This window comes from Pipistrellus hanaki, assembly GCF_964339955.1.
Source record: "Pipistrellus hanaki genome assembly, chromosome: 6".
NCBI classification, from domain to species: Eukaryota; Metazoa; Chordata; class Mammalia; order Chiroptera; family Vespertilionidae; genus Pipistrellus; species Pipistrellus hanaki.
In genome coordinates, this window is record NC_140508.1 from 65,563,485 (window position 1) to 65,587,826 (window position 24,342).

Genomic DNA, 24,342 nt, shown 5'->3' on the forward strand with positions numbered 1-24,342 from the left:
ATTTTAACATTATTAATTCTTCCAATAGCTATGCACAAAATACCTTTCCATTTATTTGTGACTTCTTCAGTTTCTTTCATCAATGTCTTATACCAGTGGTTGAACCACAGTTTGCCAATCTGTTGACTAATGAATTTGCCGACCACTGTCATATACCACCCTTTACCTCTTTGCACACAATGTGCCACAATTGCCTAATCCTCATAGCTTCCAACTACGCGGTAACATTTAGTCTAGTCCAGTGGTCAGTAAACTCATTAGTCACCAGAACGGCAAACTGCGGCTCTGTTGACTAATGAGTTTACTAACCCCTGGACTAGACTAAATGTTACCATGGAGCCGCGTTTAGCCGTGTTGCCGACCACTGTCTTATACTAGTAGTTTCCAAAGTAGAGAGATCGTTACCTCCTTGGTAAGATTCATTCCTAGGTATTTTATTCTTTCTGGAATTGTTTCTTAATTTATTTTTATTTTTATTTTTTATTTCAGAGAGGAAGAGAGAGAGGGAGAGAGAGAGAAAAAAACATCGATTATGAAAGATGTTTTGATTGGCTGCCTTCTGCGTGCCCTACACTGGGGGTCAAGCCTGCAAACCGGGCATGTGCCCTGACCGGGAATTGAACTGTGATCATCTGTTCATAGGTCAATGCGTAACCACTATCAGTGGTTTTCTTAATTTCTCTTCCAATGATAGTTTGCTATTAATGTACAGCAACACAATGGATTTTTGCATATTGATTTTTGTATCCTTCAACTTTATTGAATTTGTTTATTAATTTTAACAATTTTTTTTTGTAGACTTTGAATAGCCATTCTTTAGGGTTTTCTATATATATCAATATTATCATACCTTCCAATAGTGACATTTTACTTCTTGTTCATTTGGATGACTTTCTTTTCTTGCCTACTTACTCTGGCTAGGACTTTCAGTACTATGTTGAATAAAAGTTGTAAGCATGGGCATCCACGTCCTGTTCCTGATCTTAGAGGAAAAGCTTTCATCATTGAATATAATGTTAACTCTGGGCTTGTTCCCTTGCCCTAGCCAGTTTGGCTCAGTGGATAGATCCTTATCCCTTGAACTGAAGAGTCCCAGGTTCAATTCTCAGTCCAAGGGCATGTACCTCGGTTGCAAGTTCAATCCCCTGGTCAGGGTGAATGCAGGAGGCAACCAGTTGATGTGTCTCTTGCACATTGATATTCCTCTCTCTCTCTCCCCCTCCCTTGAACTATTTCTAAAAATCAATGGGAAAATATCTTTAGGTGAGGATTAAAAAATAAAGGTATGTTCTCTTTATACTAACTTTACTCTGAGTTTTTAATCATTAATGGCTGTTGAATTTTGTCAAATGAAGTGATTATATGATATTTATTCTGCATTTTGTTGTATACCACATTGATTAATTTGCAGATGATAAACCATCCTGGCATGGCATCCCTGTTATAACTCTTACTTGATCATGGCGTATGATCCTTTTAATGTATGGTTGAATTTGGAAAATTTTACTGAGGACTTTTGCATACTATGTGCATCAAGGATATTGACCTGTAAATTTCTTTTCTTATGGCATCCTTATCTGGTTTTGGTATCAAGTGTTCCCTATTCTTCATTTAAAAAAATAAATAAATAAATAAATAAATAAATTTAAAAAAAAACTTGAGAGGATTAGTATTCTTTCTTCTTTGAATGTTTGGTGAAATTCATCAGTGAGACATCTGTTTTTTGGGAATTTTTAGATTATTGATGCATTCTCTTTGCTAGTAATTGTTTTGTTCAGATTTTCTGTGTCTCCATAATTCAGTCTTGAATTTATGAATTTATTTATTTCTATGAATTTATCCATTTCTGCAAGGTTGTCTAATTTATTGGCATATTATTGTACATAATATTCTTTTATTTGCCTTTGTATTTCTTTGGTATTAATTGTAATGTTTTCTCTTTCATTTCTGATTTTATTTAAGTCCTCTGTTTTTTTTCTTCGTGACTCTAGGTAAAGGTTTGTCTGTTTTCTCTTTTCATTCAAAGAATTAGCTCTTTCATTGATCTTTTCTTTCATCCTTTTAGTCTCTATTTTATGTATTTCTGCTCTTATCTTTATTTCCTTCCTTCTACTAATTTTGGACTTGATTTGTTCTTTTCTAGTTCCTTGAGGTGTAAAGTTAAATCATTTATTTGAGATTATTTCTTGTTTCTTGATGTAGGCATTATGCTATGAACTTCCCTCTTAGAACTGCTTTTGCTGCATCCCATAAGTTTTGAAATATTATCGTTTTCATTTGTCTCGGGGTGTTTTTTTTCTCTTGATTTTTTTTTTCTTTGACTAATTGGTTGTTCAGTAGTATGTTTAGTCTCCACATATTAGTGAATTCCCCAGTTTTCTTCTTATAATTGATTTTTTGTTTCCTACCATTGTGGTCAGAAAAGATGCTTGACATTATTTCAGTTTTCTTAAATTTATTAAGACTTATTTTGTGACCTAACATATTACTTATCCTGGAGAATTGTTGCTTTTGGATGGAATGCTTATGTATATCTATTAAGTCCTATCTGCTATGATGTGTTGTTTAAGGCTGATATTTCCTTATTGATTTTCTGCTTGGGTGACCTATCCATTGATGAAGGTGGGTATTAAAGTCTCCTATTATTGTATTGCTGTCTATTTCTCCCTGTAGGTCTATTAATATTTGCTTTGTATATTTAGATGCTCCTAAATTGATCAGAGACTCTATTGTTTTCTGTTTCTCCTTATTTTCCATTGATGAGAAATAAGTCACATGAGCACAAAGGAGCTGGGGGAATGTAGTTTTCATTTTGGGTGGTAACTTGCCCAGCAAACAATTATTTTACTGTGGGAGAAAGAGAAAATGAACACTAAGGGAGGATTGAAGTCAGGGCCACAGTAGCGGTTTTCAGCTATTTGTGTGTGATATCCTTTTGAATACAGGAGGTCAGCCTGAACTGTGGCAGACTGGACCTGGACAGATGTTCCTAAAGTAAACCAACTGTTGACTCAACCTTTCATGTAAATAGTTTTTAATGTATTGAGTTAGCTGTTTTGTCTTGAAAACAATGAAATTATATTTTAAAAAATTTAAATAACCTTATTTTATGTTACATCTAACCATATGTAACAAAGATTAGGTTATAATTGTGACTAGTGGATTGATGATGTAAGCAAATTGATGAAGTGTCCATTGGGGGTGGAGTGTAATTTGTCCAACAGATTTAAGTGATGGCACAATACGATATTCTTCACCTTCAGTTTTCACAGCAAAATTAGAAAGGGTCATTTTGCCAAAAATAAATAAATAAATGAAATGAAATCATATCGAGCATCTTTTCTCACCACGATGGTAGGATTTGATCAGTTTTCCAGGGGCCTCTCTTAATCCGTTGGCATTTGAGTTTCCCCTGTGAAGTGTGTATTCCCTTACCACCATTTCAGCCTCTTCTTTAATTATCTCACTGTCTAGTCTAGATGGTTGTTTGTCGGTGGATTTGCTGGTGCTTCAAGCTGTCCTTCGGCATCACTTTAATTAATTTCCCAAAACCTTGCATCTCTTACAAGATTTGCCGTTTTATCTTGCAGTGATCTTGCTTTGTGCTGTGCCGCCCCGTGTTTGTAGTAGAGACTGACAGAGAGTGAACTGAGAGATGCTGAGTTCAAGCAGAATAAATAGCAGGTTGTTCATGGATAGTTCTGTGCCGTGGCTTCTGCAAACTTTGGAGGCGTGGACCTCGAACATAGACACCCTCCTGAGGATAAGTTGCCTCCTCAGGTTTCACAAAATGGACACGGTCACCTCTTAGCACACGTAAGCTGCCCTGCTGTGCCCACTCACATCCGGGGAGGCGGAGTCCTGCAGCGTTCCTGGAAGTGCGACGCCTCCCCGCCCTCTGCAGAGCGGTTGAGAACAAGGGTTCTGCCTGGGGTGGGGTACGGGCTCAGCCACTTAGAGCTGCATGAATTTGGACACGTTACTGACCTACTGTGATGATATTATTACTGCGTTCATAGGGTTTTGTGCAGATCAAATACGTGAAAACAGTGATACATAGGAAACAGTTAAGAAACGCTGACGGTGATGGTGATTTGTATGAGTGGCACAGCATCGCGCAATACACACCCAGACAGTGTCCCATGGCGATCCCTGTGTCCGCGTGTTCGATGGCTGTCACGGTGTCCGCGTGTCCGATGGCTGTCACGGTGTCCGCGTGTCCGATGGCGGTCACGGTGTCCGAGTGTCCGATGGCGGTCACAGTGTCCGAGTGTCCAGAAGAGGCCTGCTGCCTCAGTAGGTGCTCAGTGAGTCTCTGCAGGATGCATGGATCAGCCTGCGTGTGCTGCCCAGAGCAGCAGCCCCCGCCCTCCCTCTGCGTTTCTAGACTCCTTTCTCCTCTCCTGTTTCTCTCCCCCCACCCCCCTCCCACCACCTCGGCCTCTTTCTTCCTGGCCCCGCTGCACAGAGAGAAGAAAGGGCTGCGCTTCCTCCGGGGCCGGGGCCGGGGCCGGGCCGGGGCCGTGCAGCTGTCCTGCCTGCACAGTGGCCGCCTTCTCTCGCTTGGCCTTCCTCCTGGTTTTGCTCCCCTTCCCGTCCTCTCCCCTCGCGTGTGCACACGCACACAGCTGCCTCCTTTCTTCCTGCAGCTGCCCCTCTGCCGGCCCCCCTCCGCCCGTGGGGGTCACAGCTGTGTCTTCATTCACCGCACGAAGGGCCCCCCCCCTCCCCGCACAGCAGGGGACCTGAGCCCCCCTTCCCAGCTGCCCCTCCCAGGGCCCGGGCTGGCCCAGGCATCCGTGGGAGGCACACGTGTGCACATACCTCGTCAAGCCTAATTTCTTTAAACTCCAACTTAATAGTCACTCCCTTTCTCCGGGGCCTTCCCATTTCACAGCAGGTGGCAGTGGGTGCGGGGAGGCAGAGAACGGGGCTCTGCTTCGCACTCCTTCGTGACCTCGGCCGTGACCCTGCCCCCTCTGGGCCCGTCTCCCCAGCTGTGCAGCCAAGTTACCGCAGGCGTGTGCAAGTGACCCAGGGCCTTCACATGACGGTACCTGAGGGCCGTGACCAGCGCCACACACGTGGGGGGAGAGGGTCCCTGGAAGGAGGGAACGCTGGGTGTGAGGCTGACGGGCAGGACTTCCGTCAGTGCCCAGGCAGCTCTTGGGAGCGCTCTCTGTCCCACCCCTTCTTCCTGTGGCGGTAACAGGTGCCACGAACTGGGTGGCTGGAAACAAGGGAAACGTGTTCTGTCAGCGTTCTGGAGGCCAGAAGCCCAGAATCGAGTGATGTCGGGGCCACACCCCTCTGAAGGCTCAGGGAGCATCCTTTCAGTCTGCAGGCCGACGCTCTATCTACTGAGCCAAACCAGTTTTGGCTGCTCTACTTTTGAAAAATAAATAAAATACCAGGCAGGCCCAAAGTAAGCATATCTGTGGCATAGATTCGGCCCACAAGCCACCCACCAGTTTGCAGACTTTTCTCTAACCTGGTGGTTCTCGAGGGAGCACACCGCCCCCTAGGGGTTAAAAATCTATGAAAGCATTTCTTATAAAGGTTGGGGATGCTGCAGGCTTCCAGGGGGCAAGGACCAGGGACCTTTGATGCCCTGCTCTGCACTGAGAGCCCCACCTGGTCCCCATATTGCCTGGTATTCTACATGGCTTCACAGTTTTCTGTTACATCATTGTGTGATCCAGTAGTAATGTTGTCTGAGCCTCGACCCTAAGTACATCTTCTATATATATAAAAGCCTAAGTGACCTGTATGACCGAACAACCGGTCGCTATGACGTGTACTGACCACTAGGGGCAGACGCTCAGCACAGGAGCTGCCTCCTGGTGGTCGGCGCGCTCCCACAGCGGGAGTGCCGCTCAGCCAGAAGCCGGCTCGTGGCTGGCGAGCACGGTAGCTGCCTGCAGCTTCTCACACTGCTGCATCCCCCGAGGAGTCCTGGATTGCGAGAGGGCATAGGCCAGGCTGAGAGTCCCTCTCCCTCTTCCCCACCCTGCACAAATCCGTGTACCGGGCCTCTAGTTTTATATATAAACATGAAAGGTTTTTTGCAATTTTAATATGGCCTGAGTTTTCCAGGAATGTAAGGGATAAGTAAATGGAGAAAATATATTTTTATTGTTGGCATTATTATAAGTGTCCTCCATTCCCCCCCCTCCTTTTTGCCCACCTCCACCCAGCCCCCTCCATCCCTTCCATGCCCTTCACCGCTCTGCTCTCTGTGTCCACAGGTTATGCATGTCTAATCTCTTGGCCTAATTTTATCCAGTGCCCCCCCCCTTCTCCTCCCCTCTGACCTCTGTCAGTCTGTTCCACATATCTGGTTCTATTTTTTTCATCATTTTGTTCATTAGATTCCACATATTAGTGAGATCACATGGTACTTGTCTTCTCTGACTGGCTTATTTCACTTAGCATAATGCTCTCCAGGCCCCTCCATGCTGTCTCACAGGGTAAGATTCCATTGTGCAATTGCACCATCCACTGATGGGCCCTTGGGTAGCGTCTAGATCTCAGCTGTTGTGCGGCTCTGAACATGGGGGCGGCCTACATTCTTTCTGACTGGTGTTTTGGGACTCTTAGGATATATTCCCAGAAGTGGGACTGCTGGGTCAAAAGGCAATTCCGTTTTGAATTTTTTGAGGAAACACCATGTTTTCCACGATGGCTGCACCGGAGAAAATATTATATTTGAATACAAAACCCTTCCCAGAGTCACTCCCTGATGCTGAAAATGAGGAGCTGCTGGCAGTGCCACCCGGAGCATTTGAATTGCAGATGCCGCAGGCCCACCCGGGCTGCGCCCGCCCACCCACCCGCCCGCCCGCCCGTGGCTGTCACACGCCCAGCGAATCTGCGTCTAGGTGGCGGCATCTGCCTGCTTCGTCGCGCCTCCTTGATGGATGTGCTCGGGAGTTCGCACTGAAATTCGTCTTTGTTATAAATTGCCTTCCTTTTATTCTTTTGGGGATCGCAGTTAGGGCATTGTATTGATTTTTTTTTTCTTTTTTGAAATGATGTGCATAGGTAGCGTTTGTCACCTATAAATTTCCTTTCAGGGAAATAAGGGAGCATTACACAATATTTGTCACAGAGATGGGGCATCCGTCTCGTGGCGTTGAGAGCAGCTCTTTGAAGGATCGGCTTAGTGTCTGGTTCCTCCGAGGCGATAATGAGATAGCCATTGATTGACAGTCTCCCCGGGCCCTGTTCGGAGGGTCTGTTATGAGCCCCCTCCCCCATCCCATCCTTCTGGACAAAACCACTCTTGATAGGGGCAAACAGGTTTTCAGATACAACTCATCTTGACGTTGACTCAGCAGGCGAAAGTAGCTGTCCCTAGTGCCGGGGAGCCCTCCGTGCTGCCTACCCCCCCATTCCCGCCACTAATTGAGTTTCCAGGAAGTAGATGGGCCCTGGTCCTCGTTTGCTGGAGCTGCATGGAGTGGGTGGCGAAGGCCAACATTTAATTAGAGGCCCGAGCAGCCCGCTTCCATCCCTCTGACACGCAGGCTGCAAGGCCCCGGGCCTCAGGATCATCTACAGCCCGGCCTTCCTCCATAGCAATGACCTTGACAAAAACCGGGAGGGTCAAACTCTAGTGCTTGTGAAGGGAAGGGCCAGCAGAGCCCTCAGGCTTCCCTCTGGTTATTTGCTGGTCCCTGTGTCTCCCCAGGCAATCAGCCAACCCTCCCCTCCTCCCAGCAGCCGGAAGCATCTTTGGGAAAAAAATGGAAATCTAATCATGTCCCTCCCGGCTTTACAACCCTCTACAGCCGCCCACTGCTCTTAGAATAAACTCACAGATTCTTGCCAGGGCTGCCAATGCCTGGCACCTCTCTGCCCACGTCCGCTACCTCTCTCCATTCCTTCCTAACAACACCTGACCCCTTTGCTGTTCCTTAAACATTCCAAGGTCCAAGCTGCATGGGCCCTTTGCACCTGCTGCCTCTGCCTAACGCGCTGCTCACACAGCTCGTTCTCGTCACCGTGGACCTCCCATCCCTGACATCCCTTCCTCCTCCATTAGCTGTCCCCACCCCTGCCTCTCTCCGCCATGATTCTGTTTTATGTTCCTCCTGGAAATGATCTCAGGAGTTTTGAACTTACTCTGGCCTATCTGTTCATTGCTGTATCACCAGCCCCCAGAACAGTGCCTGGCAGGTACTGGGTACTCAGTAAAGATTTGAATGGATAGATGGCTCTTAGGCCTTCGGCTTGAAGTAAGCAGAAAAGGAGAACAAAATGGAATTCGGATGACTATTTTACTTGTCCAGCATTAAAAAGTCCAACTGAGATTAATTCAGACAAACTTAGCTGAGTCCCGGTGCTCAAACATGTTCATCAGAAACCTGTCTGTCTGCTTCTTGGATGCTCTTTCACTTGGGTTGGCTTTCTTCTGAGGAGGTCCTCCTTGGTGCTGTTACGATGGTCCCCACAGGTCCCATCTCACCAGGGTCTTGGCCTGGGCTGACAGAGAGCGTGTCTTTCCAGGGCTCCAGCTAAAGTCTCAGGGGAGGCTTTCATTGGTTCACCAGGGTCATGTGTCCCTCCATTCCCACAAGCCAGGGGAGATGGAGCATCCTGATTGGTCAGGCCCAGATCTCACCTCGTATCTGGGAGACAGAAACAACCTCGCCTGAGCAGGTAGGACTGAGAGGAGAAAAGTTGGTTCCCTCAGGCGGCAGTTTCCAAAAGACAGGAGAGTGGATGCCGAGCCAGAAAGGAAAACAGATGTCTGCTGCGGAAACCCAAACCAAGCTCCCTCCTCAGAGGGCAAGGGCGAGGAGGGCATTCCTCCCAGCCCCCACCTTCTCTCTCTCTCTCTCTCTCCCTCTCTCTCTCTCTCTCTCTCTCTCTCTCTCTCTCTGTTCAGCAAGATCCCTTCGCTGTTATCCAGAACTTTCCATAGCATTGATTTATCACTTTGGGCAGCCATTTGCATTCGCTGTCTTTTCGGGAGAAAGAGATTCATGCGGTAACCTTGCGAGCGGCCCAAAGTTAAAAGGATCCCGTTACAGAGTGTAAGAGGCGCCCCCGCCCCTGGCGCTCTGGGGCTCTGGGTTTATTTAATGCATTTCTTCCCGGCCTTGCTTCCTCAGCCCGTTTGTCTGCCAAAAAACAAAGACTTCAGCCCTGTGGCATTTCACATCCAATATTTATGGTGTTCTAGAGTTTGCAAAAGCACTTCCTCCCCATTTATCACTGGTTCCTCCGGAGACCGCGGCTCCGCCCCCAGAAAGTTAGCGGACTGTTTTCTGCCCAAGCCAGGCGCCCCGAAAGCCCTATGACAGAGGGTGACGGTCTCACCCCGCGGGCGCTTCTCCTGGCAGCGGGGCCCGGGTTGAAACCGGGCCTGGACCGGGCCGACTGCTACCCTGTACCACCTGGGACCAAGTTTGGGTCTTGCAAAATGGCAGCCGACAGCCTGAGTCCAGCCCTCAGCTCAATAATATTCCCTTTGGGGTACAGGGCGTTTTTTTAAAATCTGGAAATGTCACACAAAAAAAATACATATTCCAAGCTATTCTTTAAGAAAAGTAAATAGCCCTAACCAGTTTGGTTCCGTGGATAGAGTGTCGGCCTGCGGACTGAAAGGTCCCGGGTTCGATTCCGGTCAAGGGCATGTACCTTGGTTGTGGGCACATCCCCAGTGGGGGGTGTGCAAGAGGCAGCTGATCGATGATTCTCTCTCATCAATGTTTTTAACTCTCTATCCCTCTCTCTTCCTCTCTGTAAAAAAATCAATAAAATATATATTTAAAAAAAAAAAAAAAAAAAAAGCAGGGGAGCGCGCACAGGTCAGGGGCAGAAGGTGGGTCACCTGGGACCCGGCAGGCCGCCACGAGGACTCGTGTTTAAGCTCAGGTGTGATGCGGAGCCGCCGAAAGGGTCTGAGCAACGCCGTGGCTCGGGAGTTAACGAGATCTTTCTGACGGCGGAGGGCAGGAGGACGGGGAAGATGCTCCTGCAGGGTTCAGGCGGGAGAAGGTGGTGGCATGGACCGGGCTGGCTGCGGTGAGAGGTGCCAAGTGCTCAGCCTGAGTCTGTTCTGAGGATGGAGCTGCTATGACCCCTCATCCGTGGGCGCGAGGGGGGAGGCGGTGTGGCCGAGCCCGTCGCGTCCCCCGGACGGCTGGGAGAAGCAGGCTCACGGGGACCGCTCCCGAGTCCGGGGTGACATGCCGATTGGGCTCCAGGCGAACGGAGCTGGAGAGGAACACTCCGTGAGGAACAGTCCAGAGGACACTGGAAACAGTCACGCGTGTGGAAATCGCCATTTTCAACCACCAGATCTGAGGGTTCCAGCTTTGGAGCAGCTGTCACATGAGGGGCTCTTCCGAAACTCCAACCCCTTTCCACCTGCGAGTTTCCTAGTCAGGATACAAAGACCCAGGGTAGAGTCTGATTGGCTGAGCTCAGCCACACACACATCCTGTGGGTGGAGAAGAGCACTTTGATTGACAGTTAGGACCTTTGTATTGGGAGGAAACTGGGGTGCGGTGGGTGTGATTTTTTTTTTTTTTTTTTAAAGAAATTACCTGAAAGAAATAACCCGGATGGCAAGGCTTTAGAAGGTGCCTCGAAGGGCAGAGGCCTCTCCTGTCTGTCCGCGGTCCCCTCGGGGGGAGCTGGGCCCCCGCGCCCCCTCCGGCTGTGCTGACCTTCCTGAGTGGCTTAGGCAGACACTGTTCGTTGTCGTTGGCTCGGCTCTGCGCTCCGGCCCCTCCGCTGACAGCCGAGTGTCACGCTCAGCCGATCTCTCTGAGCGGCATAGACATCCCTCCCGAGCTCATGACCGCGGCCTCAGAGGGGCCTGTCACTTTCTCAGCCGGCGTCACATCTGGTTCCTAACAACCGTCTTCCTTTCTCCGAGACCCGTGTCCTCCTCCCCTGCCTGGAAGAGGAAAGCCGGCCAGCTGTGTTCGGAAACTCACTGTCCTTTCCCTTTCTTTCCCTCGGCATTCTTACTCTGCACCCATTTTATAGATGAAGTCACTGAGGCCCAGCGAGCAGCAGGGCTCGGACCCTGGCCCTCCGACTCTGGAAACCCCACTGAATGGGAATGGCAGGAGGGTCTTGGGTCCAGAAGGATCGTCTGGCCATTTGGGGGTGACTGGGTTATGAAAAGGCAGAGGGAAGGCAACGTCTAGGGGGTGTCCATTTCCATTTTGAGCAAGGAAATGAGGGTGAAGCAGCAAGATCTGTTTCTCTCTCTCTCTTTAGGCTCCATCACATTGATGGCCTGGCCTCCTTCATTTAGATTTTCACTCACCGGATCTGAGGGTTCCAGCTTTTGAGCAGCTGTCACATCAGGGGCTTTTACGAAATTCCAACCCCTTTCCACCAGCGAGTTTCCTAGCTTAGAATTCAATGATCGCCAAGACCGGTTTGGCTCAATGGATAGAGCGTTGGCTTGGGGACTGAAAGGTCCCGGGTTCGATTCTGGTCAAGGGCATGTACCTTGGTTGCGGGCATATCCCCAGTAGGGGGTGTGCAAGAGGCAGCTGATCAATGTCTATCTCTCATCGATGTTTCTAACTCTCTATCTCTCTCCCTCTCTGTACAAAATCAATAAAATATTTTTTTTAAAAAAAAAGAATTCAAAGACCCAGGGTAGAGTCTGATTGGCTGAGCTCAGTCACACACACGCTGTGGGTGGAGAAGAGCACTTTGATTGGTAGTCAGGACCTTTGTATTTGGGAGGAAACTGGGGTGCAGTGGGTGTACTTTTTTTTCTTTTTTTTTAAGAAATTACCTGAAAGAAAGTGTTTGTGTATCTGTATATTCATGCAAGTGTATATATTGGTATATTAGCTCCAAAATATGGGGGAAATTGCCAAATCAAAAAATGAGTAAGTATTTAATGCAGTATTTATATGTAAGTAGAAATCGTGAAATATAGCATGACTCAACCAGCCAGCTCTGGAATATCTCGGCTCTTGGTTATTTATCGATTATCTCTGTGCAGGATGTGGGTGGAGGAGCGTGGGAGGAGTGTGTGCTGAGAGACGCCAATGTTCCTAAAACAGCTGCGTTCACAGTTCCTCCCAGATGGTCCCGGGGAGGGGCAGCTCCCGGGGAGGCACTGGGTGCTGCCGGCCCCGTTGGGCTGTGCCAGGCCCTCCTTCACGGTGGTTCCTCCGCTTTGCGTCACAGCAGGCAGTGGCTTGCTGTCATGTTGCCCTCCGGGGCTCAGAGGGGTAAGGGCCTTTGCCTGGGGTCCCCTGGGTAGGAGGTGGCCGACCAGGGTTCAAACCCAGACCGTCTGGCTTCAGACAGGCCGTCGGCCGCTCTCCCACTTCACCTCTGCTCCCCAGGGGAAGGGGCCCGGCTGCCTGCAGGTGCCAAACACAGCATCCCCTACGCTGGCCCAGCCTGCTCACCAGCACCGAGAAATGAGCCTGGCATTGCTGTTGGAGTCCAGTGCCAAAACCCTCACCTCCCTCTTCTCCTCCCATCTCCAGCACGATCCTCTGTCTGTCTGCCTACCTGCCTCCGCAGCCCCCGGCCGCAGGGAGACACGGCTTTCACCAACCACACATGCGCTCACTGTGAGGCGATGTCCGTTAGAGGCAGGGCTGGGGGAGAGCAGCGGGGCCTGCCTCTGCCCTCCCACTCCGAACGGCTCCCCCGCAGCACGTAACACAGACAGATGGAAGCGCAGTGGCCTGGAGGGACGCAGCTCGCAGCTCTCCAACCAAGAGCTCCTGGCAAAGGCCTGCAGGGCCAGGAGAGTCTTGCGAAAGGATTCAGGGATTAATATCCCCTCAGTGGATGGAGCGTCGGTCTGCAGACTGAGGGGTCCCAGGTTTGATTCCAGTCAAGGGCGTGTGCCTGGCGGGAACTGAGCAGCACGTGTGCGCCATGACCGTCTGGCTGTGCAGAAAGTGCCACGATCGGCCGCTGATCGCAATGCCCTTGTTACGTGCACCTCGCTCTGCAGCGGGCAGAGCCAGGTGCGAAGTTTGTACCTCATGTCGTTACCGTGAACATACCGCGGTTGCCACATGGGAACCGTGCGGTGGGGAGCTGGTCTCGAACGGAACTGTGCCACCTGAGGTGTGCACATCGGGACCTGCAGCGTGAGGGCGGCCTGCAGTGGCTGCTCCTCTTCCTGTCGTCATTGCCGTCCCCTCTGTGGTGTCATTCCTTCGCACGGTGGACCCCCCTCACTGCCCCGGCCCCGTTCAGAGTCTGTTTCCTCTCTCTCCCTTCATCCCTCTCTCTCTCCCTTCCTCTCTCTCTCTCTCTCTCTCTCTCTCTCTCTCTCTCTCTCTCTCTCTCCAGCTCTCACCTCTGCGCTGTCTTCCATGTAGCTTCAAACCCCCTCTTAGTGGCAAGCTGACCCCAAACAGCCGTAGACCCTGTGAAGAATGATGTCTCTCTGCCAGCAGCTCTTTAAAAAAAGTCCAGGGCTGAGCCTCATTGGCCCCCCTTGGGTCACGTGCCTGTGCGTGAGCCAATGGCAGGAGCCCAGGGAATGCGGTGCTCTGACTGGTCTGCTGAATTCAGGTCAGCGCCTGTGTGTGAGAAGTGATGGTTCCCAGAGGATCCCGGTGAGGACCAGGCAGGCCAAACCAGACTCCACAGCCGGGTGTATATGCCCCCCCAGTGCCTGGTTCCCCGGTACCTGCTCCCTCGTCTTTTCCCTCGATGCCAGCCCTGCTTCCCAGGGGCGGCGGGCAGCCAGCACACCGTCAGTGGCCTCTCCCGGCCCGGCCGGGCATTTCATTCCTCCAAACCCGCGTGCCAATTGCTCCGCCCCCCACGCCAGCCCCCAGCTCGCTCTCCCTTCGCACCGTCCTCGCCGGGAAAGCTCGGTGACATCAGCCCAGACACAGGCTGTATTCTTCCGCGTGGCTCTCACTCCCGCTCCCTCTCCTGGCTCCGTGTCCCCGCCTGCAGCCCCGGGGCCCACGCTGATTTGCTTGTCCCACCTCATCTGGTGCCAGAATAACCGTTTTAAAAGCTGCCTTGGGGAAATCTAATCAAATGAGAACAAAATCTAATTTGGCACTAAAAGCTTGCGACTGAAGCCCTGTTTTCCAGGGCCTGGTGGGGCCTGAATAATAGACTCTGCCTGGGCTTTTTCAGGGCTGAGGGGAGAGCGGGGAGGGGTGTGAAAGAGGAGATTCTCGCAGAGGAAGCAGCTTGGACACCCGTGGCATTGGACGGTAATGGGCCGGGGTGGGCTTCCGAAGGCACCCCGCCCCCCGCCCCCGAGAAAGCGCTATCTCACCCGCCGGGCCAGGAAGGGACTCGTGTTCGCATTCCACGCCGCACACCCTCAGAGAGACCTTGGCCCGCATCTTCAGGAGCAAACCAGGCGGTCCCGAGCCAGGGACGTGGGAGTCTGGGGGAGAGCTCGGCAAGCCCTGCCTCCGGGGCCGTGTGCACCACCAGGAGGTTCTGTGCTCCCATTCTCATGGCCCCGGGTTCCTTCCGGAACACACCAAAAGCCCTGGCCTGTTCCCAGGAGGGTGGACACGGAGTGCCCAGTCCGGCGTGTAACATTTCGGAGGACGTGTGCTCCGCTTTAAGTGTCCCCATCGTGCTTCCTGTGGCTTCTCCTCGTGTGGAGTCCAGGGCCCTGCCCCACCGGGCCTCGCCAATGTCATCTCCCCCCTCCCTCCCTGGCCTCCTGGGGTTCTTTCCATGCCCCACGCTTCCCCTGCCTCAGGACCTTTGCACTTGCTGTTGCCTCTGCCGGGAGCAGTTTTCCTTGTATTCCTGTATTCGCTCTGACTCACACTCATCCTCCCTCCCCGAGGCCTCCCCTGACCACCTGGCCCAGCGGTGCCTCCAGGGGCCATCTCCGCCTCTGCCACTGTGTCACGTCATCATCCTTTATTTTTATTTACTTATTTTTTTATTTTTTTTAATTGATTTTTTACAGAGAGGAATGGAGAGGGATAGAGAGCTAGAAACGTCGATGAGAGAGAAACATTGACCAGCTGCCTCTTGCACCCCCCCCACTGGGGATGTGCCCGCAACCAACGCACATGCCCTTGACTGGAATCGAACCTGGGACCTCTCAGTCCGCAGACCGACGCTCTACCACTGAGCCAAACCGGTTTCGGCCCTTTATTTTATTTTTAATGCGTTGTTACTCCCTTCAGAGAGGAAGGGAGAGGGAGAGAGAGAGAAAAACATCAGTGATGAGAGGGAATCATGGATCAGCTGCCTCCTGCACACACACACACACACACACACCACTGGAGATTGAGCCCGCCATCCGGGCAGGTGCCCTGATGGGGACTTGAACCATGACCTCCTGGATCATAGGCTGACGTTCGGGCACTGGGCCACCCCGGCCGGGCTGTATGCTTCATCGCCGTTCTCACCAGCAGCACCAGCTTTATTTGTCACCGCCTCTGCTTAGCCGTCAGCCCCAGGAGGGCAGGGATCCTGTTGGGCTCACCCACTGCTGTGTCTCCGGGCCTCAGACGGCTCCTGGCATTCCCCGGGTGTTTGGTGAACCGCTGTTCATGGACAGACTGGTCTTTACCATGCCTGGGCACACAGCCTCTGCCGTCCACTTAGTGTTTTCCTCTCAGCCGTTTCATTCTTTTTACCTCCTTTATCGCAAAGGCGAGTGTTTACGTCACCACCGTGAACAGAAAGCAGCAGGGCTCTGTGAGGGGTCTTACTAAAGCTTACCTCCTTCCTTGTTGAAGTTCTGAGCCCGTTGGAAGTAAAACCCAGGAGTCAGCAAACGGGAGCCAAAGCGGCACATGGAGGGATGAATCTGACGCAGGCTGGGCTGGAGGGCACGGGCTTCCTCCTGAGGGCCGTGGTGGCTGCTGCTGCTCACGACTCCGGGCGATCGGGTGAACGAGTGCAGTTCTGTTGAGTGAATGTCCGGGACTTGAGCTGCAGGCGGTATAAGTATGTCCAAGGCTAGCCAACTCTACCACACCGTCTTCCCGGCGGGGGGACCAGCGTACACACCGGCCGGCAGTACATGCACCGTCTCGGTGCTCTGCTTCCCCGCCAACACTTGTTGTTGTCCATGTCTTCGCCTTAGCTACGCTGTCCATGCATCACTACTCTGGAATCATCCCTCTCTACGGTGTCTTGCTGTTCCTGCCTTCATTAATAATCGTTTTTAAAGACACCTTTGATTCTATGGTAAAATGTTCTAATAGGTCGGTAACTATTTCAGAACAATTGGCTTTCCCTGTTGTCCTGTATATCCTGTTTGATGAAAACGCTCAGAAGGGGGCACAGACGCGGCTGGCTCCCCACGGGCCCGGCTCCGGGACGGGCCGCGTTGGGCCTGGAGCGCAGGCAGCAGTGGTGCCTCGGGAGGCTCTGCTCGCTCTCTCACTGGCCTCCCGGTCCCTCCCCCTCCAGCTTTCTTCGGGAAGTACCTGAACGAGTACAACGGCTCCTACGTGCCGCCCGGCTGGAAGGAGTGGGTCGGCCTCCTCAAGAACTCCCGCTTCTACAACTACACGCTGTGCCGGAACGGGATGAAGGAGAAGCACGGCTCTGACTACTCCAGGGTAAGCGCCGCCGCCTCTGCAGCCCCCGCGCCGCCGTCCTGCCCGCGCCTCCAGGACGGAAAACCCTCCTGGTTCTGCTGACAGGCTGCCTGCCTGTCTGCTCCCGGGACGGTCGGCCCCCGGGGCAGGGCCGGCCGGTCTGGCTCTGCCGTGTCCCCGGTCCAAGCACGGTGCCCGGCACACAGCGGTGCTCAGCACACATCCCAGCTCCTCACCGTCCCCCCGTGTCTCCCGCCCCCAGGACTACCTGACTGACCTCATCACCAACGACAGCGTGAGCTTCTTCCGCACGTCCAAGAAGATGTACCCGCACCGGCCCGTCCTCATGGTCATCAGCCACGCCGCCCCCCACGGCCCCGAGGACTCGGCCCCCCAGTACTCGCGCCTCTTCCCCAACGCGTCCCAGCACATGTGAGCAGCCGGCAGGAGGCGGGAGGGAGGGTCACGGTCTGAGCGGCAGAGGCGGGCTGAGCTAACGCCCCGGGAACCGTTCTCTGCAGGGAGAGAGGGACTCACGTCCCAGGTGGCGGGCTGTCCGCATGGGACCCGCATCCTCCCGTGGGCCGGTCTGTGGCGAGGACCGCACTTCGGCGGATCGGGTTTCCGCTGTGACCCTCTCCCTGCAGAGCCTCCTGGGGGGGAGGGTCCGCAGCGTGGCGGGACCTGCAGTGTCTCCGCGGCCTTGACTGGCATCGGCCACGCGGCGGGCTCGACGCTGAGCCTTTGCCGCACGGAGTCACTGCATCGTCCCAGGAGCCGGGCCGTGTCCGTCCGCAGACCCCCCTGACCCCCGGCCCTCCGGCCGGTGTGCCGCCCCGTCTGGGAGCCGGGGGACGGGAGTGGCCTTGGGGAGGTGCTGGCTCGGGCTCCACTCGTGCCGATGAGGGGGCTGCAGCGCCGGAGGCCGCCCGGTCTCCCCCGTGGCGGCTCCACGACCGACGGCCTCTCATGGAGAGACCATGGCGACGGGGAGCGGTGGGCGGGGAGGGGGGCGGGCGGCCAAGGTGGACGTCGGCATCTCATGGCCTAATCCCTGGTGGCACCGTCACTGCCACAGGCCGCGGCCACCACACAGCCGTGGGGCTGCCAGGGAGCGGGAGGCTGTGTCTTAGTCACAGGTGGGGTCCCATCTTGCAGGCCAGGAACCAGAGGCACAGGGACGGGAGGTCCCTTCCCTCAGGCAGCCCAGCTGGTCAGCGGCAGCTGCAGGACTCGCACCCAGTCCCCATTCCCGCCTCCCGCCCGCCCTCCCGGCCTCCTCCCTCGCCTCCTCCCTCCGGCTGGCCAGCCGTCCTCCCGGGAGGTTCTGCTCTCTGGCCTCAGCCACCTCCACTCGGCGGAGACACGCAGCAGCCCTCGCTGGGACACGGGGCGGCACGGACAGGGCACGCTGCTGCTTCGTGTGCCCTGCACTCGGGATGCATGGCTCCCTCGGCCCCTCTTAGCTGATTTCCCGCAGCATCCAGAGGCCGCCAGGGGTGTGGGAACCACACGGTGTGGGAACCTCTGTCCCCTGGGCTCTGGGAGGGGGATTTGGTAGGGGATGAACTGCCCTCACCCCTAGAGGGCAGCACTGCCCCCCAGCACACTCCACCCTCCCCAGGCACCGCTCCCCTTGGCCGGAGGGGCACTCGGCCAGCTCAGGCCCCCCTCGGGGAGAGGCCGTGGAGAGGGAGGGTCTGTGGGGAGGGGGGTTCGCTCTGCGTCTGTGGCTTCTCCGTTAGAAGGTGCTGGTGGCTCCCCTTCCCGCCCCCGGCAGCCCTTGTGCTGAGGAGATGGTTTGACATTGGCTGCTCATTTATTTTCCCTTTGAAATGAAAATCACAGAAATTGGACCTGAGCGGCGCCCGCTGTGACTTACCCAGAGAGCCCCTCGCCTTATTCGGGGTGTGTTTGTAAGGCTCTCCTCTCTTGGGGGTGTCATCATTCCTAAGACAAAGCCAGAGCGTATGCAGCTGGACGCTTAGTTATGACCGCCGGGCGGTAGGGGGATGGAGCCCTGCAGGTTGGTGTTCCAGATCTTCCCACCGGGAGGCGCCGCAGACTCCCCGGTGAGCCTGGGCCCTGGGCCTGGGCCCGGTCCGGGGGCTGAGAAGCGCTCTTGCTGCCATGTTGTCCCCCTTCCCTCCCAAGCACACCCGCAGAGGTACCAACCGATGTGCACACACGGACACAGCACAGGCACAAGCATGAGTGCACAAACACAGATACACATGGACCAGACACAAATACACATCCAAAGATACAGGTGCTCGCACAAACCTGTGCACACAAACATATACACAAACACACAAAGAGACGAGCACAGACGCATCAGATTCAGACACAGATGTAGACACAGAGACACACGCTTAAAGATCCGCACAGGGACACAAAGACACACAAAGACAGATACCAGCGGACTCACACACACAAACATGCAGAGACAAGGAGACGCCACCGTCAGGCGTGCGCATACACAGATGCACTCGTGCACACAGGTGCACGCACACGGACACCCACCCCCGAGCTGTGTTTCAGGTGTGGCTCCGGTTGTGGGTTCACGGCCTCCATTATTTCTAACCCCCTTTTCTAACCCGTGGAGGCCAGGCCGGCTCCCAGCCTGGGGGGCGGGGCTGCAGGGCGGTCACCCTCCCACCGCCCCAGCCTGGGGGCTGCTCCCGGAGGCCCAGCTCTGCACGCCCAGGCATTCCTGGTATTCTGCAGGAGGCGAGGGGGCAGCTCCGTGCAGCTGCTGGCTCTCTGAGGGAGCCTGGCCTCTGCCGGCCGGCCGGCCTGGGCTGTGCAGCCTCTGCTTCAGAGAACAGGCTTTGGATTCAACCTCCACAGACGCCCCTCGCTGGTCTCCAGGACAGACACCGGCCTGATAGATTCAGGCAGGGAGGAGGGGTGATTGCTCAAAACTGCCTCCCGGAATGCGGCCCCCGGGGCCTGCAGACCGGTTTCCCATACGCCCAGCAGCTCTGAGAGGCTCTGTGCAGCGGCCGCCCTCCTCCAGCTCCCGGGAGGGTGGCGGGAGCTTGTTCCCGGGAATGTTCTACACGCGGGTCAGGTCCCGGGCTAGCCCGCAGGGGCCAGCCCAGCTCCTCATCAAAGGGGCCTGGGCCCGGGTGGATTCAGGGCAGGAGACCGGCCCGGGGCTGGAAGCGAAGTCCAGCGGGACCGGAGCCTGTGACTCACCCGCTCTGCATAGCAGCCGGCTCCTCGGCCAGGCCGTCCCCTGGCCCAGCACGCACTGATGTGCAGGAGGCGCCTGTGGCCTGCAGGAAGGGAGCTGTTTCTGACCAGACCTGTTCGCCTCCCCCCACTCCACTCCCCAGCAACCCTGTGCCCCTTAATTGCCATTTTGAAAAGCCTTTTTGTCTTCAAGGCCTGGGAACTCAACCTTCGTGGGCAGCTCTGCCTGGGGAGGGGCATGAGTGGGGGTGGGAGGACTGAGTGTCTTCCGTTCCAGGAACACCCGCTGGGAGTGGGTTTGCCGAGAGCACTTCTCCCAACGCCGCCCACACACACACACCTGGAGTACCATGTGTGGGTGAGGTTTTCAGCAACTCAGATCCTGGGGAGAGGCGATGGGGCGTGGGGGGCAGGCCTTGGTCTGCGACAGAGTAATATGTTACTAGAATCATCTGCAAACTTCCGAGGCCCCGGACTGAATAGGCCCTGGTGTCTGTGCTGCCTAATCCCCGGTGGGAATTTTTTTTTTTTAATTTTGAGTTGCTTCTAATTTTTTATTTTGAATCTTTGCACATAAATTTGTTTTAAAGAAGCCATCTATCATCTATCTCTACTCCGGTACATGCTTGATGAATATATATTTTAAAGTTTGAATATTGTATGTATTCCCTTGCTGTTGTTGTTTTTTTATTGATTAAGGTATTACATATGTGTCCTTATCTCCCCATTGCCCCACCCCACCCCACCTACCCTCCTCATGCCCTCCCCCACCCCCACCCCCGGTGTCTGTGTCCATTGGTTAGGCTTATATGCATGCATACGAGTCCTTTGGCTGATCTCTCCCTCTTACCCCCACCCTCCACCTCCCCTCCCTCTGCAGTTTGACGGTCTGATGGATGCTTCTATGTCTCTGGATCTGTTTTTGTTCATCAGTTTATATTCATTGTGTTCCACAAATGAGTGAGACCATGTGGTATTTATCTTTCTCTGGCTGGTTTATTTTGCTTAGCATAATGCCCTCCCGTTCCATCCATGCTGTTACAAATGGTAATAATTCCTTATTTTTTACAGCAGCGTAGTATTCCATTGCGGATTAAAAGCCACATTTTTTTAATCCACTCATTTGCTGATAGGTATTTAGGCTGTTTCCAGATCTTAGCTATTGGTAATTGTGTTGCTGTGAACATAGGGGTGCATATATCCTTTCTGATTGGTGTTTCTGGTTTCTTGGGATATATTCCTAGAAGTGGGATTACAGGGTCAAATGGGAGTTTCATTTTTAATTTTTTGAGGAAACTCCATACTGTTCTCCACAGTCGCTGCACCCGTCTGCATTCCCACCAGCAGTGCACGAGGGTTCCTTTTTCTCCGCATCCTCACCAGCACTTGTTTGTTGATTTGTTGATGATAGCCATTCTGACAGGTGTGAGATAGTACCACATTGTCATTTTGATTTGCATCTCTCGGGTAATTAGTGACTTTGAGCATGTTGTCATGTGTCTCCTGGCCTTCTGTATGGAAGTGTCTATTTAGGTCCCTTGCCCATTTTTTGATTGTTTTGTTTATCTTCCTTTTGTTAAGTTGTATGAGTTCCCTGTAAATGTTGGAGATTAAGCCCTTATCTGTGAAAACATTGGCCAATATCTTCCCCCAGCGGGGGTGAAGTTCTGCTCCAGGCCTGGGGGCAGGAGCGGGGCAGGGAGGGTGTCTGATAACAGGCCCACCTGACCGCTCCTGGAGCTCTGCCTCTGGCCAGGTAATCCCCTCCCTGGGCCTCCTCACCCTCAACATTGGGAAGCTGGTTCCACCAGCAGGGCCCAGACTTCTCAGAGTCTCCGTTCCTCTCGTAAATGGGAGAGCTGACCGAAGGGGGCATAATGGGGACACTGAGTCACAGAGCGTGGCTGTCCCCAATGCACGCGCCCAGCCACCGTCCTCACCATGCTGGCCACAGGCGCCTGCCTGTTATTCGCTAGTTTTTTAATAATCAGCTTCCCTTTCTGAACCAAAACCCATTGCAAAAGGAAATTCGGTCACCGTGACAGCTGTCGCCTGCCATCCACCCCAGGTAACGGGAAAGGAATGCCGTCCTAGTGGACCAGGATTGGTGCTGTGCCTGCCGGAGGCTCCGCACGGAGCCCCTCTCCGGCTTGAAAAGGGGCAATGAGCAGAGTCCAGGCAGGTGTCCAGGGAAGACTGACACCGGACGGTCACGGGGCCGTGGTGTGTGGGTGCCGACGGCCAGAATGGGAGGGACCTTGAGTCTGTGGCTCCACACTGCTTGACGCTAGACCTCCCGAGGCCTCCCACGGGGCGCCCCCACTGCGGAAAGGCCGGCCCACCTTCCGCAGAGCCCCTGACCCCAGTGTTCGCTTCCCCCAGGTGTGTGGGGGCTGCAGACAGCTCAGGGCAAGCGCGCGCTCGTGGCCTGGGAGGGTTGGGGCCGGCCCAGCACCCCCTCCACCCCCGCCTGACCCCTGAGTGTGTCTGCCCGCCAGCACACCCAGCTACAACTACGCGCCCAACCCCGACAAGCACTGGATCATGCGCTACACGGGGCCCATGAAGCCCATCCACATGGAGTTCACCAACATGCTCCAGCGGAAGCGCCTGCAGACCCTCATGTCCGTGGACGACTCCATGGAGACGGTAGGCCGCCTCCCCCCGCACCCCTTCCCGTGACCCTCCCTGCCCTTCGCCCTCCCCCAGGGTCAGCAGCCGGAGAGGAAGGGGAAGGAGACAGGACCAAGGCCCGGCCCCAGGCCGGGAGCGCCCTTCCGGCCCTCACTCTGCTCTGCTTCATTGAGACACAGCGCACCCGGTTAGAATGTGTAGTTCAGTGGCTTTCACATATTTGCACACGTGGACGGTCAGTACCGCAGTCCACGTTAGGACATTTTCATTGCCCCGGAAAGAAACCCCCCAGCCCTCAGCCACCCCTGCTAACACCCCTCACCCTTCGTCCTGGCAGCCTGCAGTCCGCTCTGTGTCTGTGGGTTTGCCTCTTCTGGACACTTCCTATGAGTGGATTCACACAGGGTTTGGCTCTCTGTGACCGGCGTGCTGTTTCAGTGTTCCTCCACATGGTGGCGCTATCAGAGCTTCCTTCCTTTTGACTGCTGACTAACATTCCGCCGTGTGGCTATAGGGCACATACTCGATTTGTCCACGGCTATTTACATTTCATTAACGTCCAGCACGACTTAAAATTCAGTTCCTCAGTCACAGTAGCCACGTGTCAGGTGCCCGATAGCCACCTGTGGCCGGTGGACAGGACAGAAATGAACGTTGTGGCATCACAGAAAGCGCTGCTGGACACACCATCACAGACTCCTGCCATGGCCACAGTCCAGCTCCATCCATCCATCCATCCATCCATTCATCCATTCATTCAGCAGCATTTGTCAGTAACAGAAGCCCCCGCTCTGATGGAGCTTACATGCTCACGCAGGGTCACAAAACCCACAAAGAAGTAGAAGAGAGAGAACAGGGGTCGGCAAACCGAGGCTCGCGAGCCACATGCGGCTCTTTGGCCCCTTGAGTGTGGCTCTTCCACAAAATACCACGTGCGGTGCGCACGTACAGTGCGACTGAAACTTCGTGGCCTATGGGCAGAAGTCAGTGTTCAGCCTGGGCGAGTCTATTTTGAAGAAGTGGCTTTAGAACACTCAAGGGGCCAAAGAGCCGCATGTGGCTCGCGAGCCGCGGTTTGCTGACCACTGAGATAGAAGGGGAGGAGCCTGTGAAGAAAAGTAAGGGGTCAGAAAGTGACCGAGGGCGGGGAGGCTGCAGCTGTGAACGGCTCAGCCTGGGGCCTGCCGGGAAGTGATGGCTGGGCAAGGCCCTGAAGGGGGGGGGAGGGCCTGAGACCTATGACCTGGCCCTGAAGGGGGCGGGGGGCTGAGACCTATGACCTCACCTGCCCGCCTGTGTCCCAGATCTACAACATGCTGGTGGAGACGGGCGAGCTGGACAACACCTACCTCGTGTACACCGCCGACCACGGCTACCACATCGGCCAGTTCGGCCTGGTGAAGGGCAAGTCCATGCCGTACGAGTTTGACATCCGGGTCCCGTTCTACGTGCGAGGCCCCAACGTGGAGGCCGGCTCGCTGTGAGTGCCCCGCCCGCCCACTGCTCCCGGTCCCGGGGAGCCCTCACCCGGGCAGCCGATTCCGCCCGCCGTGCGGCCCAGCCACACCCCGGCGGCTCCCGGCGGGCAGGGCGGCCTCGGTGCCGAGGGAAACAAGCCCATGTCACTGGGGCGGGTGCTGACGCGCTGGGTGCACCTGGTGGGGAAGGAGGGCCGGAGCCGCTGGCACCTGTGGAAACAGAATGCCGGTGGCGGGCAGGGTGCCAGGGCAGCAGGGAGCCGGCCTGCGTGCCGCCGACGGGGGGATGCCGCCTTGCTTTCTGTCTGGCCGGGAGCCCCTGGGGCTGGGGGTGCCGGGAGGAATCCTGCCATGGGGGGGGGGGTGCCTTTTGTCTGAATGTTGGGAACGGAGAGGGCATTCCTGGCTGAAGAAGCGGCGGGTGTGGCCTGTGCACCCAGCCCTGTGGGTGTTGGGCACAGAGGTGAGAGGGGGCGGGCTCCGGTGAATCAGGCTACAGAGGGGAGCAGTGAGGGCTGAGGCTC

The 24,342-nt window shown here is 54.4% G+C and overlaps 1 protein-coding gene across 2 annotated transcripts in view; it reads left to right on the plus strand.

Annotated features, from left to right (window-relative positions):
- Positions 1–24,342, plus strand: part of SULF2 (sulfatase 2) — an 85,039-nt gene that overhangs the window by 46,938 nt on the left and 13,759 nt on the right. For both annotated transcript variants that reach the window (XM_084887488.1, XM_084887487.1), the window contains exons 4-7: positions 16,378–16,529; positions 16,771–16,940; positions 22,205–22,355; positions 23,645–23,820. In XM_084887488.1, the coding sequence (XP_084743614.1) occupies positions 16,378–16,529; positions 16,771–16,940; positions 22,205–22,355; positions 23,645–23,820 (649 nt within the window). The remainder of the gene's footprint in view (positions 1–16,377; positions 16,530–16,770; positions 16,941–22,204; positions 22,356–23,644; positions 23,821–24,342) is intronic.